This window comes from Spermophilus citellus, assembly GCF_964194105.1.
Source record: "Spermophilus citellus genome assembly, chromosome: 5".
Classification (NCBI taxonomy): domain Eukaryota; kingdom Metazoa; phylum Chordata; class Mammalia; order Rodentia; family Sciuridae; genus Spermophilus; species Spermophilus citellus.
In genome coordinates this window covers 153,166,905-153,185,245 of record NC_138186.1, presented here as the reverse complement: position 1 = coordinate 153,185,245, position 18,341 = coordinate 153,166,905, and the positions used below count along the sequence as shown (strand labels likewise).

The following is an 18,341-nucleotide window of genomic DNA, read 5'->3' as shown; positions in this document are numbered from 1 at the left end:
GTGCCTACTGATCCTAAATCCTTGTATCATCTCCCTTTTGCAACCTAACCAAGTCCTTTCCCCTCTAAGAAAATACAAAAATAAACAAAAAACAACTCTGCCAAATGGTGTTCTCTTTTACTGCTTTAAATGATAAACTCAACTTTGTTTTTTCAATAAATTACTTTAGTGGTATGTTGGGGTACCAGCAGGCACACATGACAGAGTCTTAGGATGGCTTGTATAAATTCATATTCAGCATGCCCTGGGGGTGTTCAATGTGACTTCAAGTGCTACCAAGGAAAGAAATGTAAAGACCACCACTCCTGCACCTGTGTTAACTCCTGCAAAGACTGATTGAGATTACATGAGGCGGGGCCAATTGCAGCTTGTATTTTGGTGCTCTTGTTCATGGATTTTCTCTTAAGTACTTTGCTTTAAAAAAAAAATGGATCTATATGTGATAAACCTGAAGAGAACTGATACTGGGTAACTAATCTCATGAGGATCTGTTCACATTCATAGGGAAATTTACAGTGTCTGCTCCATAGGACTCCTCTTTTTGTTATCAATAGAATGTTAAGAAGTGAATGTAATAATCAGTTCGTGTTTGCTCGATACATTAAAGGAATAGATTTTTAAAAATATTTCAAACAAGTTGTGACCATCTAGAACAAATTACTGCTTTCTAAAAAAAAAAAAAAAAAAGATGAGAGTTTTTACCTCAAACCCTCAAACAAAAAGAGCTTTCAGAAGACAAAGTGATATTTATAGTTCCATTACATGGCAGTCACATTCTGATTAGTTAATGGCTTGGCTGGTTTTAGCAAAAACCAGAAATTCCGGTTATTAATTAAGCAAAGAAACAAACATACAAAAAGGATCTCAGGAAATAATGTTTTGGATACCACAGACATTTCTGTCTCTTGTTAATTTTTGTAATTCATGTCTGGTTTAGCAGAGCCTGATACACATTGCCCATCTAGAAGACATGGTTTTTAGAAAAATACATCATGTTTTTCTAGAAATATAAGTATTTTCTGAACTAAGTACAAAGCCAACCTAAGGGAAGACTGTCATTTGTTTTGTTTTTCTGGATCCTTATTCATACCTTAGCATAACTTCTGATGCTAAGAATGTATTGTTGCCATCCACGGGTACTCTACTTTTTTAAAATCCTGAATTAATGTTGATGATTGTTTTATCATCCATTTGTTATTTTTATAGATTTCATGGATCACTAACTGTATCTATTTGCAACACAAAAACATAACAGTAATTCAGCATCCAAAATGTACACTGAAGGATGCTAATAATAAGACAGAAGTGTTCTATGGTTAAATGCTTTAGAAATACAAAGTGATATGCATTTAGGCAGTTTCTTTTCTTCAGATTTCTAAAGATCTTAATATGTTCATGTGTATTGTGACTCTCCAAAGGGCACTAGAGCATCAGAAAATTTCTTAACCAGAGAATCAGTTATGGTTTTGATATGAGAGGTCTCCCAAAAGTGCGTGTGTGAGACGGTTCAAGAAAGCTCAGAGGTGAAACCATTCGATTATGAGAGCATTACCAGTCTGTATTAACTGGGTGGCAGCTGTAGGCAGGTGGAATGTGGCTGGAGGAGGTGGGTCAGTGAGGGCCTGCCTTTGGAGCTTACATTGTGTCCCTGTTGAGCAGAGTGCTGTCTCTCTGCTTCCAGGTGGAATGTCCTGAGCTATTTTCCTCTGCTTACAGGTTTAAGTGGTGTTTATTAGATTTTCATTCTGTTCTCAGTAAGAAAGGCCTTTGAAAGAGTTGGTCTACTAAACAGTGAATGTGTTTGGAGTGGAGGAATATCCAAGAGCAAACCACATTCACATATGTGGGTGGTGTGTGTGTGTGTGTGTGTGTGTGTGTGTAAATTTCAGTGATGTATAACAAGCTAATAAAAACAAAACTTTTTCATTTTTTTTAACTTTTATTCCAACTACCCATGCCATAAATTATTGAAGACAATTGCTTCCTAGAAATTCTTAATGTGACTATTCCTTTGTGGTAGAGCAAATGTTTAAAATATTAGTCTATCATAATGCATGTTTTATTTATTTTAACATATATTTAAGGATTTTTTAAAATTCAGAGTAGATTTATAATTTTAGAATCAAGTAACACGATTCTTGACAGTTTCCTATTGGATGGCTTCAGAAACGGATTACTCTGCTACTAGAGTAGTTAAAATCCAGTACAAAGATGAGTTTAAGGATTTGAGAGAGTAGCCAACTGAATGCTAATAGCATTTAGTTATAAAAATGAAGGCTCAAGAGAACTTTATGTATATATTTTTATATCCAACATTATTTTTCCTTATGAATAAACTTTTGATATACAAAAGAAATTAAAAATGCCATAAGTATACATATATGCAAGAGGCAACAGAGTAAGATTTAAAAAAAAAAGGAGAGTGAACTGGAGTATATGAGAAGTTTCTAGAAAACATGCAGATTTATCAGCATATGGGCTCATATAGTTTATTTTCATTAATGTGCATTCAAGGGTCAGAGTCTGGTAGTGAACACAAAGTGAATATCAAAGTCATTTTGTGTTAAAATTACTTTTATTCAGGATGAAAAATACAACATGTAACCAGATTAGATGATAATCTATGAGTTATTCTTTACCACATATTTCAAAAGAATAATATACTTATTTCCCATTGTTGTTACTGCAATATATTTCTTTTTATTATTACTTAGAAGGTTACAACGTAGTGTTTTATGTAGCTTTTCTGTAATAGCAGATAGAGAACATTTTGCATACAAATACAGGCAAAAAAATTAACATATGACTTCTCCAAGAACAAGGAAAACACCAAATCTACAACTTGGAGTTCTGAGTTCAGGGGATTTAATTTTTTCTTTAAATAGGTGCTTTCTTGGGTATGATATGGCCTGATAAAAGCTCTAGACTTTGCAGACTGCACAGCATAAAGCTATTTCCAACACAATGGAGGAAGATGGATCTGAGGTAGAAAGGTGGTCATGGCTTTCCTCTTATATAAAACATTTTTCTTCTTCTCAAAATATCTATGCTGCAAATAGACCCTTGCCCCCCAACCCACCCAACCTATTCTAAAAGAATAGCAATTTCTAACTTTAAGCCTCCTCCTGGCCAGATCCCAGTTAAAGAGAACCCAAAGTTAAAATGTCCTGATGTTTTAAAAGCACATATGCTTGAATCAAAACATATTATTCTCATTTTTATTTTTGGTTTCTCTACATTTGGTAATTAAGTAACAGGTTTACAATGAATCAATTAAATGTTTTTTAAAAAGGAATCCAATACCTAATTGAATGTTTTAAAAAAAAGGAACCAAATACCTAACTGAATGCACTCATAGGCAGAGGCAGGGGTACAACTAAGCATTTCATTCATTCTTCTTTGGAAGTAGTGACATAGGCTTTTGATAAGCACCCTTCCCAAATGCACTGATTAAGTGAAGGGTAGTAACACTTCTGCTCATTCCCCCAAAAGGTAAAAGAAGACATGCACTGAACTTGGGTCTTGGGTCTGCTTTCAGAAACGAGTTTCGAGAATGATAAAAGGACTGGAAAATACAAAAAACAACAAAATTTTCTTCAAGGGGAACTAACAACATTGATGTGTCCTGGTCTCACAATAGCTAATAGCTAGCTATGTATTCAATGATGAAAATCAAGACCCCAGGACTAGAAAATGTTGTGGCAACATTTGTTTTCTGTATCAAAATAAAAACATGCTTCAATGGATAACCTTTGGTAAAATGTTCTTTGAGATTATTACAATTCTGTCTTCTCTTATTGTATAGATTGGGACATGAAATAAATAAAGAAATCAAGACTTACTTACACAAAGGCATAAAGAGCAGGGGGAAAAAATCCCAATGGTCATGCCATTTAGGATTTTTATTGTGGTTATCCAAGTGGTTACTGAAGAAGCAGGTGTCTGGTGTCAAATAAAGTTCAATAGTATACTCAGAGCTGTTGCCTAATCCATATATATACACACACATATATATATATATACACATATATACCTATATATGTATATATATGTAAAATATTTTATTTAAGTCTATGAACTTACTAATTTGGCCAAATTATAGAAAAAATACACAAAATCTATTTGGTCATGTGGCAGATGAATTATAAATAACCAAAACATAATGTAATAAAGTCAAAGAAATAAATGAAGTCATTGTACAAGGTTAATATGGACAGCAAAAGGAATGTAAAAATGTAAAGTGGTCTTCTAATTCTTACGCAAATTTTGTCATGGTTATTAAAAAGACAGTATCATATTAGAAAGCCCCCACCCACTTTCCCAATGCTGTATACATTATACAAATCAGTGACAAATGTATTACCATTTCCAAATATCTCTCTGTTCATTAATTTACAGTTGCATAGAAAGGGAAGAAGAAAACAATAATATATGGTTATTATAAAAACAAAATATCCTTTTCTCTTTGGATAGTCAAGTGTTTTACTCCCTCAGTAGAACACACAGCACTCAACAGCACGTGTCAAGGAGCCATGGAGCTTCTGATTAAATGGAACTTGGAATTGGCATTTGCAGAAAAGGGCAATACTGTAAGTCAGGAAATGTCAGCCGGCTGGATGGATGCTTCACATTGCCTGTGGGAAGGGAAAATGGCAGTGTCAGAACAAGGTTTGCATGAAGTATTCCAGGTAGCAAAGACCTGTCAACTCTTCAATAGAAGCATTCCTTTCAGAATTAGTGGAACCTCCTCCTGCTGAGTTCAGAGGGCACCCCTAACTCTCATGTGACTTGCTGCCCTCTGGGGTGAGGTCCTTCCCTTTCATTCTGAAGTCACCTAGTCTCCTTTTCACTACTGCAGCTAATATGAAAGAAAGTATGGATGCCCTTCCTTTTGCACAGGCTGGAAATCAAGAAGACTTGCTTCTTCCCGTTGAAACTACCAGTGGTGAGTATATAATGAGCACCCAGCCCAGCTCTTGGTGTCATGAGAGGTCTCCTGTGGAGACGACATTCTGACAGCTCCAGCCTCTCAGTAGTGAGCTGGGATCCAGAAAGGAGAAAGAGAAGGCAGAAGAGTAATCTGAGGATGTGCAGAGGTGGCCATTAAACTTAAAATGTCCCAGGCAAGAGGATACAAATTCAGACCACACTCAACGGAGCGGGCTCAACTTTTCCAAGGCAAGGTCAAATAGTTGTCTTTTAAGGGTATTTTGAAGGTATCTCAACAACACTTCATTCATTTCTGATATGGAATCAATGCCAACCAAAGTAAATTCAAAGAACTTTGAGGACAGAGAAGGAGAGAGATCAATTTTACCTGTGAAAGAACATGCTGTTACATACTAATATTGATAGGTCAAAAGGATTTTTAAATCTTTTTTTTTTTTTTTTTGGTAATGGGGATTGAACCCAGGGGTACTTAACCACTGAGCCACATCCTCAGGTTCTTTTTTAAATATTTTCTTTAGAGACAGGGTCTCAAGGAGTTGCTTAGGGTCTCACTGAGTTACTGAGGCTGGTTTGGAATTCGTAATTCTCCTGCCTCAGCCTCCCGAGTCGCTGGGATTACCGGCATGTGCCACCATGCCTGGCAGAGTTTTAAAATCATTTCTATGCATCATTATCCCTGGGAATTGGATGTGTCTATTGATGAGTGGACAACATCTCCCATGCAATATAATTGTTAGCACAACTATCCAGGTGAAAACATACTTTTCATGAACTTCCACTTGACCCAAGAAATGGAAAAATGAAGAGAGAGAAAATGCTGAAGATTCAAGAAAAAAAAAGGAATGAAGAGGGAAGGGAGAAAGGAAGAAGGGGTCTTCTGGATGTCAGATGTTTGCTCTATCCAGGTACATGTAGCTCTTTTCAAACTCAATTTCTTATTTTTTAATTAATTAATTAATTAATGGTACTTGGTACTGGAGATGGAGCTTTATCAATGAGCTACATCCCTGACCCTCTCTATTTTATTTTGAGACAGGGTTTGGCTCAACTACTCAATTCCTGCCTCAGCCTCCTGAGTTGCTGGGATCACAGGCATGTATCATATGTACCTGGTTAAACCCAATTTTTTAAAATCTGAAAATAATGTAGAAGAAGGTCTTTTAGATCACTTTAGGCTGTAAAGTCTGAGCACCTGTAAAGTACTTGAGGATTTATAAGATGATTCCCTCTCTGCTTCCCGGCCACCATCACCCAGGCTTTGCTGGACCTTGGGACCACAAGGACTAATCACAGCCTCTCTCCTTGTTCTTAATGGGTTACTGTAACATACTCCAGATTCCAGATTTCCAGTCACCCTTTCATTCTACATGCTGTTCCACAGAGAAATATGAACTCCTCTAAGTGTGTCCCCATGTTCTACCTCCCTAGTTCTTGAACGCCCCCCCCGCCCCCCCCCCGTGGCCCCTGGATCACATGTCCATGATTCAGTAAAACCCTCATCCTCCACCTCTTCTCTGGATACTTTCCTTCCCTGCTTGCCTAATCAATATCTGGATCTTCAAAAAGATACAGATTTCCATATAACACATGAAAGTCACACATGACTTTTCTCTCACCTCCTCACAGCCCTGAGAGTCTTTCTGGGCCTCACTGAAGCTGTTCAGGGTTAGCCTCTTTCTTTTTCTTCTCCATGGAAACACTCATTTGAATCTCAGATAGAAAACACAGTCACCTACTAGCTCCTGGAATCACCTCCTCACTTCTTGAAGAAGAGTCTATCTGTAGACTCATTGTCACCCACTGGGAACCTCTTTTTAAGTCAATGATTTCAACACCTGCATAGATGACTTTGCCAACACTCTGACCTCTCACTTCTTTGAGCGCCTCTTCTCCAGTGATCCTGTCCCCTTCTTCTCTTAGCCATTCACGCAACGTGCCATTCCTCCAACATTTCCATCAACCCACCTTCTGACAACCACATCTAGTCTTTCAGTTTATTTCTGATAGAATGGCTACATCATCCATCCTTGGATCCATACAGCCTTGCCTCTTTCTCTCTCTCTCTCTCTCTCTCTCTCTCTCTCTCTCTCTCTCCTACACTAGACTCAATGTCTCTCACCATTGAGCTTAAGGTTCTGATTAAATCATTTCAATCATCAATCACTACTTTGCCTCTTTCCTAGATGGGGTTGACCCAACTTTGACTTTGTTAAAATATTAAATATAACACTACAGTAATTCTGGTGCCCATGTTTATGAACTGGAATGTGGCTGCAGGCTGGCTTTCTGTTAAATTCATGACTGGCACATTGGATGCTGTCCTCTACTGCTGCCTGGTTGTCACACTATTTCTGGGGGCATCTGCTCTGGTGTTCTCCAAGCACATCCTCTATTCTCTCCTTACATCTCTGACACCTCCCCAGCCTCGCTCCTTGATGAAGTCTAGTTTTCAATTCACTAAGACAATAGAAGCAATCAGAAGAAACCCATGGCCATCACCAATGTGACATGGAATAGTGTCTTCCAGCCAAGACCGCAGCTCCCCTGTCAATAAGACACTCAGAATGTTCACCATTTTTAAAAAAGACTAATTAACAAGTTCGTGGAAAAAAATCTTCCTTAAGATCTACTGTGGTCCCGTGGCACATTATTACGAGGAGTCCCTGCTAATAAAAATACTGCAAGGCATAAAGCTATAGCTGCCAACAAATTGCAACAATATTTTAAATGAAAAATTCTAACTTTTCCCCACCAGAGTAATAATCTTTGTATCACTGTTGTGGTACTAGTCACTTTTTTAAAGTCAATGTTCTATACAAACTAGACATGAGAGACAAGTGGTTGGCCAAATCTACCCAGGGTGACTTCCAACTAGCATATAACATGACATTAGAACACAGAAGATCAAACACATGGTATTTTTGCTATCTGTAGAATCTGGCTTGGAAGCCTGCCTTTATGACCCCTCCAGATTGACAAACTATTGTACAGAATCAACTAGCATTTAAATGCCAAACAAGTTTATGTATTTATATGGAGAATGAAGTAAGACTAAAATCAATGGTAGCTAATCTGCTTACTCTGGGTTAGGATCAGCAACAATTGAGCCAATAAAGACATTAACTCTTACCTGTGGCCTGCTGGGGACATTTGCTGAAAAAGAAAACAAAAGAAATCAGTCGAAGGCCCTATTTTTGCTTTATTGCTTCCAGCTTTCATGCATCAAATGTGTGGCATATACCACTCAGAGTGGGATAAGGGTTCAACTGTTAATGGATACTAATAGGAGAATAAGGACCAAGCTTTCCTCACTCCAGATGCTCTAAAAAGGGATAGCTCCTAGTTTCTCATATCCCATGTGACTTGAAATAAAAAGCCCACCAAAACATATGTAAGCTCTCTCAAATAAATATGCACTAAAGCATTCAGTGAGCACATTGCAAAAAAATCTCTAAGCTTTCTATTTAAATCACATCATGAATTTGGTTTATGTATCAGAACAGACAAATTCAGCATATTTTGTTGAATAGTATAAATTGTGACCAACGGACCACTTGGAGTCAATGGGGTCTGGTTTCTGCCACCCTTAGCTGATTCTCTCTTGGAAATTATGGGAAGAGGGTGGATATGTGCTTGTGTCAAAGAAAGGACTAGCCCACTCCTTGCCAGCTTTCTGGACACTTGGATTAATGCCTAGGATAGGCCTAGTTGAGAGCACTGCAGAAGTTAGAATGGGGCGTCTAATTCAACTCTGCCTCCAGATAGCTCACTTTCCTCTTTGTTCTGAAGCTACAACAGTGAAGCTTCTCGGATCTAGTGGGCTTTGTGAGGGCAGCCACTACCAAATTACTTTTTCGAGGTCTCAGATGTTTCAATCCCCTTTTGCTGCACAATCATGTTTAACACAGGGGTAAAAAGGAGGAGTTCCAGTCCCCTGTAATGGCAACCTATGTTCTTGGTCCAAAAGGAGCCAACCTAGTCATCTAGCATGCCAACTCTCATTTTCCTCTGCAGGGTGGCAGAGGGTGGAGAAGACATCAGTGACCACAGGCTGGGTGCCAGTGCTTTTGTAATAACCTCCCTATGATGCCTGGAAGGAAAAGTGTGAACTCCCCTATGGGGGCGAGAATCAGGCTACAGCAAATCTCCCTATCAGATATGCAAGTTATATCCAAGAGAAAAGAAGTGGATTCCAAGTACCTGTTGCCTTTATACACTCTCTCTAAAAGAAGCAGTTATGCTTTTCTTGTATGTAACCAATAGCATACCCTAGACAGAAGTACATCCCATTGTGCTCCAAATAATACTTTTAACCCTATAGCTTTTTTATCAAATAAAAGGCCATAGATACTTCCCTGCACAAATCTTACCAATGTATTTCAGAAGAAAATTACGAAATTCCATTTTAGTAGGTTTTGAGTCTTTAATAAATGTCACTCAATTTTAACAAATACAGGTGATTCACAAGGGAAATCTGCTGGTAAATTAACAATAACCTTAAAAGTATTTTTGGTCCATCAGCAAAATTACTCAGCTTACTACAAGTATCCCATACCTATGAAGGACATAAAAGAAAAAAAAAGTGGCACTATATTTTACACTAAAAAAGAAATGGGTAGAGCAGTCAGTGGAAATTTTAGCATGTATATTAATTGGCAGCACAATTAAATTCACTTCATTAACTCTCTGCCAGGAAGAGAAGGCAATGCTTTCCTTTCTACTCAGAAACTATGTAATTTTAAGATTTTTAAAAGGCTATAATTCAAAAATGCCATCAGGACCAATTGGGATATTTATTGAAAACAGAGGAATTCTAAAGTAGACATGTTTTTGTTTTTTTTTTTTTTAAAGTCATGTTAATATAAGCAATCCATGCAATTAGGATTTATGAATACAGAGTTTCATTTTAATTCCAAGATTGCCAGGAGAAGAAATTCATTTGTGGCCATGCTAGTTTTTAATACACTAAGGATCAAAAGTCAAGATTAACATGCAGATCAATTCATCGCTTGCTGGTGACAAGCAATTTTAAAGTTCTCATTAGTTACAGGGGCTCAAGAGATTGGTTTGGCATTGGGAGAGTGCCAATACGATTTGTTTAGATAAATGCTCCAAAGGTGGTCAGTAAGCTCAGGGAATTGTGAAGCCTTATTAAAATATTTGCTAGCTGAGCAACTTAAAAGGGGCACTAGAACAAATGGATCCTACAGAATCTTCTGCATACCATCTGGGAAAATGTCAACTAAATCTTTCCAGATAGAAAATGTAATCAGTCACATATTCTTTCAATTCAGAAACATGTAACAAGTTACCAATTCTATGTCACATGCAAATTAATCCTCTAATTTAAAAATACACAATAACTTTAGGAAAATTTTTAAAACATATAATCAATTTTAGAAATCAGTCAATTGAGGCTTTTTTAATAGGAAGTTGTCTGTCTCGAAGATTTTTTATACTGTCAAAGCAAAATATAAATACCAAGAAGATCAAACTAAACCCAAACTAACAGCATGACTTACAGAAGCCAAAAAAAAAAAAAAAAACAAAACAAAAAAACAAAAAAACAAAACAAAACAAAAATCTGAATTTCAAAGGACTCTAAAATTACACTTTTGATCATTTCTTATGTGAAAGGTAATTGAATTCCTCAAAATAACACATGCCTGGTACCATTCATAATTCACAGAAATGATGATTTTTGGAAAGCTATAAAAAGTATAGATATCTGTGGGTATACAAACATAAGATGAGGGGGACATGGAACCAGCTCCACATTAAGGAATCTCAGGGCTCCAGACAATACCTCTAACCACGGAGAACCACTCAGGGGAAGAGGTACCCATGCAAAGGCAGGGTTAGCCTCTGATGTGGGTACCTTAAAGATAAATACTCTTTTCAGGAACCAATATCCAGCTGATTATGTTGCCAACCAAAAGGAAATTTAGGCATGTCTTTAAATGGCAGGGGGTGGGTCATAACATGAAATGAACACATTTACCTCTTAAAACTCATTTTTTGCTCTATAATTGTATATGTAATTTTAGTTATATTGTTTGGAGTATGACATTGATCAATCTTTTACACAATCCACAGTTTAGAGTAACTGCAGTTCAGAGTAGCTGCTTTAGAAAATGAAACTGGTTAAAAAAATCATGGATCTGTAAGAAAATTTTAATATGGAAATTATATATTTTATATTCGTTAGCAGGCATACACTTATACAAACTTCCCATCCTGGCTCTCACTGCCAACTGATTTTTAAATTGAAAATGTCCACCATGGCATTAAAAAAGAAAAACTTCTAGGCAGAATTTGATTTGTAGATTTTTTTCTTTAATTATTAATATCTTTTGGTGTAAGCTGAACTAAAAAGTAATATCCTTTAGAAATTTAATGTTGAAACTCTTACCAAAAAGTATGATGAGGTTTCATGTAGCCATTAAATCATATACAACTCAGAACCAAAACCTCTAAAATAAAATTCAACCTTGAATTATAATTAACATAAAGGATTTTATCTGTTAATCTATTGTGATGGCTATATAGCCTAGAAAATAAGCAACAATCTAACAGCCTGACTCTTAAGCTGTTATGAGACTCTGTAAGAGTCAAAAGTGTGGGTGTGTGTATGTGTGTGCGCACATGAGCATTGTGTGTATATGTATATGGGTGTTCGCTGATGTGCACACACACTTGGGTGTGTACATGTGTTGTGTGTGCACATGTTTGGGGCAGAAAATGTGGCGACTGACACACTGTAAGTATGATTCTGCAAATACTGAGAAGAAAAATAATAAAATTACAAATAAACACCTGGGAAATGACGTGTAAATATAAATAAAAAGTTATGCACTTGTGGAACTGATAATATTCCCTTTAGGCTAACACTCTTGAAAATTCAGAGAATATATTTTAAATAGTTGTCTTTACATCTTGCTAATGACGGCATTTTTTAAACTACAGAGTAGTGGAAAATGAAAGAAAAACTTTTAATGAAGACAATATATCTTATTTACCCACAATATTGATAATTGATAGTATCTTTTTCTTCGTTTAGTTATTTTCTAAGGAGATGTTAGAAAAGGGTGAAATGGGAAGCTGTGCTTCATGTAAAATCTTACTTTAGTGGCTGTCTTGCTTTAAAATCAGTGTGAGAGGATTTCACCCTGAAATTACAGATAATATTTCCGTACTCTTTTGAAAATAATTTAAAATTAAGTGTGGCACTAAGTAGCGTGCACATGCATGGGTGTACATGTGCGCGTGCACACACACACACACACACACACAAACACAAGTAGACTGTTTCTTTTGAAATCACAGAGGTTATTTAGGTGAGAACTCAGCAGAAATTGCAAGGTGGCAAGATGCCAAAGATAAAAATTGGAAAAAAAATCAGTAACTTAGAATCATTATAAAATTTCCCCTTGGATTTGGTTGTTTTATTTGGTGATTTTCTGGTTCTTGGTTGTTCATATAGAAAATTCACAAAGCCATAATCTGTGATGCTTTAAATCATTTGGCCTTAACAAAATGATTATTTTATCCCATGAAAAAAGAAAGCAACTGAAAAAAAAAACCCTGAAAATAATCCCTTTATATACCAGCATCCGATGACATCTGACAGCAATATCTGAAGAAAAGAGGGAATTACATTAGAAAGGCTATTTTCATGCCTTGTTTGGCATGCTGCTAAAGCTCTCCTTTGAAGTAAAACAAGTTTCTTATGATAGCTTGCACTGACGAGAATAATTTCTTCTTAAAATCAGACATTATTTTATTTGCCTTCCTTTTATCACTCACAAGACATATGGAAAAAAAATCTCAGAGTGGGCCTGTGTTGTCACTGCACCCCCGTGACGTGATGGTGTCGAGGCTGAGATTTTTTTCTTTATCAATATGTGTAAATGTTTGCCTTAATTTCAAATAATATTCAATCCTGTTTCTAACATGAGCTTTTGCTACCCTACCCAAGAAGAAAGGGGCTGCTTGCAGAAAACGAAAGGGTGGGACATAGCACACAGCGGTGCCGTGATCTTTCATACTCACGGCAGCAGGATGGGAAAGTGTTGTTGATCTGCTCCATGACCTCTGTGAGATCCGTGCTGGTGTCCTGGGGTGGGACTAGCAGGTCCTCTGCTGCTACAACAGCACACAGAAAGAACAGAACTTCTGAATTCAGTGCCCAGACTCCCACCAACACTCAACATCAGGTGAAAATTCTATGACTGGCCTCAAAACATCAATGGGAAATGACTTCTCATTGAAAAGACAATTTCAGAGGAAATATCAAAAGCATTTTTAATATTCAATTGTTGGTAATATGATTTTATATAATTAAAATGTATTAGATGCTTGTGTCCAAACGATCCATGCACTATGGTAAAACATAAGACTGAAAATAAGTAATGTAATCATCTATTCTCAATGTCTTAGTTGGAAATCCATTATTTTGTACTGCAAGTATGATTTAATAAAAAAAAAAAAAAAGACCCATATAGGGCTGGGGCTGGGGCTGAGGCTCAGTGGTAGAGAACTCACACGTGAGGCACTGCGTTTGATCCTCAGCACCACATAAAAATAAAATAAAGGTATTGTGTCCACCTACAACTAAATATATATATATATATATATATATATATATATATATATATATATATGTGTGTGTGTGTGTAACACATATTATATATTTTTAATTTAATTTTTTTAATAATCAAGTCGCATTAGTTACTTAAGACAATATTAAACTGATATTAATTTTAACTTTTCTTTTGATTAATGTACCAAAATATATCTTACAGATAAATTAATTTGATACAGTATATAGTCTTCAGTAGAACTGTAGAACTTGAATTTCAACAAAATGTCATTCTTAAATGCCTAGAAGATCCTTCCTAGCATTAGTGACAGGTCTCCCTGTGACCAGTGATGGTCTTGGTGGGACCTCTGTCTCAGAGGGAAGGAGAGGTAATTTTTACAAGCACGAGATATATAAAGATTTAAATGAGTTCCCAGACCTAGGCAGAGAAACCTACAGTTTGGCGTAATATGTTTTGAACGTGTAAAAACTATGAAAATTAAAGAGATATGACAACTTTTAAAAAAATAATTCTTGAAGCAAATAAAAAGTTAATTTCTTGCTCATTCCAAAAGGTATTTTTTTTCATCTTTTACCAAAATTCAATCCACTCCTATAAACTATATAAACAAGCAAATTATGACTTATTACTATTCTAAAATGTTTGCCTTTTGATGTTAAAATGGATTTGCGCTCATTTAAAACCAAAGAGAATACACATTTATGCTCTAAGGCTCCTTGAAATGAAAACCAAACAAATGGCCAAATACAAAGCAGATTGGGGATGTAGCAGTGCCTTAGGGGTACTGACCTGCCTGGTGAAACTGTGGGCCTGGGTCAGGGTCAAGTGAGTAGCTCAGTGCAGAATGCTGAGGTGAAGCCCAGGGGGAGACGCCATTGATTCGGGAATCAGATTCAGGCTGGAATCATATGAAGTGGTTAGAGTAGAGACAGGATTCAAATAACCCTGAAGGAAAGCAGTTCCCTTTCAATGTTCCCTCCCTCATCCTGGTTAATTAAATCAGATGCAGGTCTTTGCCTTCAGGCATTTTCAAATAGCTCTTAGCACCAGCTGGTGGGCACACCAGTACTTCACTAGAGAGAAATACAAGTGGTCCTTCCCCTCTGTGTGGCAACTTCAAGAGCTCACTTGGATACACTGTATGTCATTTTCATCTCTTCATTTTTCCATTATTTTTATATTGAACAAGTGAACTTAGAAGCATGTTTCTCTCATCTTTTAAATATTAGCACTGGGCTTATAATACAGTAAATGTATTTAATTACAGAATTAGTTCGGATTTAAAGGCAATATTGGAAAGAGTGGATAAGAGCAGGATTTGGGGTCATTTGGCTTAAATTCAAATTCTAACTCTGCCATTCAGAAGCAGTGTAATTCTGGGCAAATTAAACAATTTTTTGTGCCTTGGATTCTTTATTTATAAAAATATTATGAGATATTATAATATCATAAATAAATTTATAAAAATGGCAACAGGTGCCCATGTCATAGGAATCTGAGGAGTTGATGAATGAGTATTTCTAAAGTGACAGGAACATTCTAACACCTAGCAGATACTTCTTAAATGCTCTCTTACCCAAATCTTTAAAATGGTCATTGGTATGTTGATGAGTATGTGGTCAAATTCGAAAACAAAATTCCTTGTATACAGAATGCAGAAGTTATAATTGTTTTGTTATAGATTTTCCCATTAAATCTATATTAGCTGAAGTCTGATAGTTTTGCTTGTTTTTATTATCAGAGTTAAATTTTCCCATCTACTTCTGGCATTCATTCTAAATCATTAACAAGGGATAGGGATTCCACAATCTGGGATATTCAGAGTCATTTAGATATTAGTTACCTTCAAACACATTACTGTGCCATTCCTGAGGCACATGAGCCATTAGGCAGCTCTGCCTAATGGGGTGGAGGGATTGGAGGGAGCAAAGCGGGAGCACAAGAGTCTTTAGGTCTCCTATAAGCCTCTACAAGCCACAGCTGATAAAGGTTTCTTCCGCAATGATTCTACATATGCACTAGGCTGTCAACATTGACACTCATATTCTAAGTGAGAGATCACATGAGCAAACTCATCCTTTTCTCAGGCACCATTTAGAAACTACCAATCCAGGGTATAAGCAATGGCATCTTTTCAGTGTGTGACTGGCACCTAGGCAAGAATTGAGCATTCTTGAAGTGTTATCAGAAAGCTAGGTCTTGGGTCACTCTTGGGGGGGAAGTTGTTTTCAAAAGATGCAGAATTTGGAAGCCCTGAGCTAAACCTCCCACAAAGCAGTGCTACAAAAATTCCGAGATGATGATAGGAAGGAGAAAAAGGCATACGGTCAAACTATCAGGAGAGGATCTGTGGCCCACTACGTAGGTAATGCAGAAATTATAATGTTTTGACTGATTCTGACAAGTTAAAAAGACACTGAGAGCAACTGTGACAAGATAGTTTCCTAAAATTTGAGCAAATCACTAGCGAGAAAGTTGTTTTGGTTTTGATGCCACGCATCATTTCTGGAGAAAATCATCCTTATTCCATTACCAAGGAGCTCCACACTGCCTAAGCAAGAAAAAAGGCCAAAGAGGACATGTCTGTTGATGTCAGGGATTCTTCAAGCAAGGAGTTCCTGGCCCTGCACCAGGATTCTACCCTCTGTGCAACCACTGTCAAGGCATCTTCATTGCTCGCGCTGTGTCATGATTCCTGCTCTTTAAGCCAACGTGTAATGAGTACTGGACGCTGTGCAGCATGCTGTGTCTTTGTATAGGGTGTGTTTTGTTATATACAATTGTAATATAGGATACTATCTTGTTGTGGTCTTCAAAACTGCAAGGTATTAGCCATTAATGAGTTATAAAATTGATTTAGTAGGGTCTGACCAGCATTAAGAAAGAAAAACAAGAGAAGTAAAAAAAAATGAAGAAGCAGCAGCAGCAGCAAAGAAGGGTGAGAGGAAGGCAGACAGGCAGGGAGGAAGGAGGAAAAGAAGACAGGGAGGAAGGAAAGGAAGAAGAAGAAAAGGAAAAAGAATAGAAAATTAAGAGATGCATTTCTCTATAAAGGCAAGTATTATTTTGTATTCACCAAACATATATGTTTTCATCACAATACAAATTGTATTTCTTATTGTCATAAAAGTTTGCAAGCAACTGCCATAAAACATGGACCAGTGTTAGAAAATAATAGTAGCAAATTAATAACCATCTGTTACTCAATTTCTTGGAAATAGTGACTTTTGGAGTACGCTTTCTTGGCTGGTGGAAGAAAACTTTAGAATGCAGATTCGGGTCACTTGCTGTCCTTTAATCTCCACAGATGCTTCCCATATGTGATGTAGTAGGCAAATGTATGCCGTGGGATCTCTTCTATTAAACTATTTTGAGCTGAGATAAGACTTCCGTGCTAAAGAAAAATGAGATTCCACTGTAAACTGGGAAAACACATTTTTCTGTGCCAGTAAGGATTTAATGTGTACACACAAAGGGATTCCTAAGCCTGTCCAAATTAAATTAACTATGGAAGTAAGAAATTGAAGGTGGATCTCTACGTCTACTGGTGTCAGGCCCAGACCTCTGGGAGGTGGACAGGTGCCACAGGGGTTGTGGCGCTGGATTCAGCACACCCTACCTGCTCCAGCAGCTGTCGAAGGCGGTGCAGCTGAGACTCCAGCTGTTTGTTGTGATCCTCTAAAATCTGCATCCTAGCTTCCAGCCGACCTTTGTGCTGCCTAAGGAGTTTTGCTTCTGCTATAAGTTCTGAATCCTCAGACGTGTGGTGAGGAGATGCAATCGAGTCTGGAGGTGAGCCAACAGGAAGCCCCCTTCTCAGGTGTTGGTCCTTCAGCTGCTCATATTCCACCTGCAGGTTTCTAATCCGAAAAAAAAAAAAAAAAAAAAAAAAAACACTGAAATTACTATTGGGTGCAATAGTAATCTCCCAAATAGTAATCTCCCACACTGTCTATGGGCTCCAAATTTAGCTTGTGCTACTATTTCCTCTATGTAAAGACATGTATCAGCAGTAAGACCAGCAAGCATGAAGGAAAGAGTAGCTTTAAGCTAGTATTGTAATAGACATCATCAATGTCAAGCACTGTCAGATCTGCTGCCCCTATCCCAATGGGTCAATGTCCTCCAAGACCTTGATTCCACTGTGACATCTTGGACAATCGTTCTGAAAAGAAGATGGGCAGGGAACACCCTGATATCCACATGAAAGAAAGAGTGATAAGTTTTCTTCTCCTGGGCCTAGCAAACCTTTGTTCTTCCTCTAAGTCAGCAATGATCCGCTCCAGTTCTCCACGTTCTTCCCTTTCCACAGACTTCAGGATCTGAGCTGGACTTTGAGGCTGGCTCACCGGGGACTCCCCACCGAGCGTCTGGCAGTACTGCTGGATGAGGGCATGCTCGTCCTCCCTAGCAAAACAAGGGGCACAGACACAGAAGCTTGTGTTGGAATGGTGAGTCTCTGGACAAACAGGAAGTAGAAATGATGATGCCCAGGTTGGTGGCTGGGCCAAGCCCCTGTGTAGTTGTGCTGCACAGCCTCCCTTTTAGAACTCAAGCAAGACAGTCATCTATCAGTGCAAATGTATGATGCACAATGACATTTCATGCTTGTCTTAGTCTAAGAGTGATTTCCCATGAATCTCAGAATAAAGATTGTGCTCAGCAGAAAAAATAAGGCATGACAGTTAATATAAATAAGGTTTAAATGTTAATAAAAGTAAGGCTTAAAGAGTTAACATGAAACACTTAAAATAAAGAATATAAAGGGCAAAATCACTCCCCAAATGT

The 18,341-nt window shown here is 37.4% G+C and overlaps 1 protein-coding gene across 7 annotated transcripts in view; it reads right to left on the bottom strand.

Annotated features, from left to right (window-relative positions):
• Positions 1–2,556: 2,556 nt before the first annotated feature.
• UTRN (utrophin) overlaps positions 2,557–18,341 on the bottom strand; it is a 529,451-nt gene continuing 513,666 nt past the window's right edge. For 5 of the 7 annotated variants that reach the window (XM_081294420.1, XM_081294421.1, XM_081294422.1 and 2 more), the window contains 6 exons: positions 17,802–17,960; positions 17,173–17,413; positions 14,343–14,451; positions 13,003–13,095; positions 8,081–8,103; positions 2,557–4,634 (listed from right to left, as the gene is read on the bottom strand). In XM_081294420.1, coding sequence (XP_081150546.1) covers positions 4,626–4,634; positions 8,081–8,103; positions 13,003–13,095; positions 14,343–14,451; positions 17,173–17,413; positions 17,802–17,960 — 634 coding nt within the window. In that variant the 3' untranslated portion in view covers positions 2,557–4,625. The remainder of the gene's footprint in view (positions 4,635–8,080; positions 8,104–13,002; positions 13,096–14,342; positions 14,452–17,172; positions 17,414–17,801; positions 17,961–18,341) is intronic. The other 2 variants (XM_081294419.1, XM_081294424.1) reach the window with 2 other exon arrangements.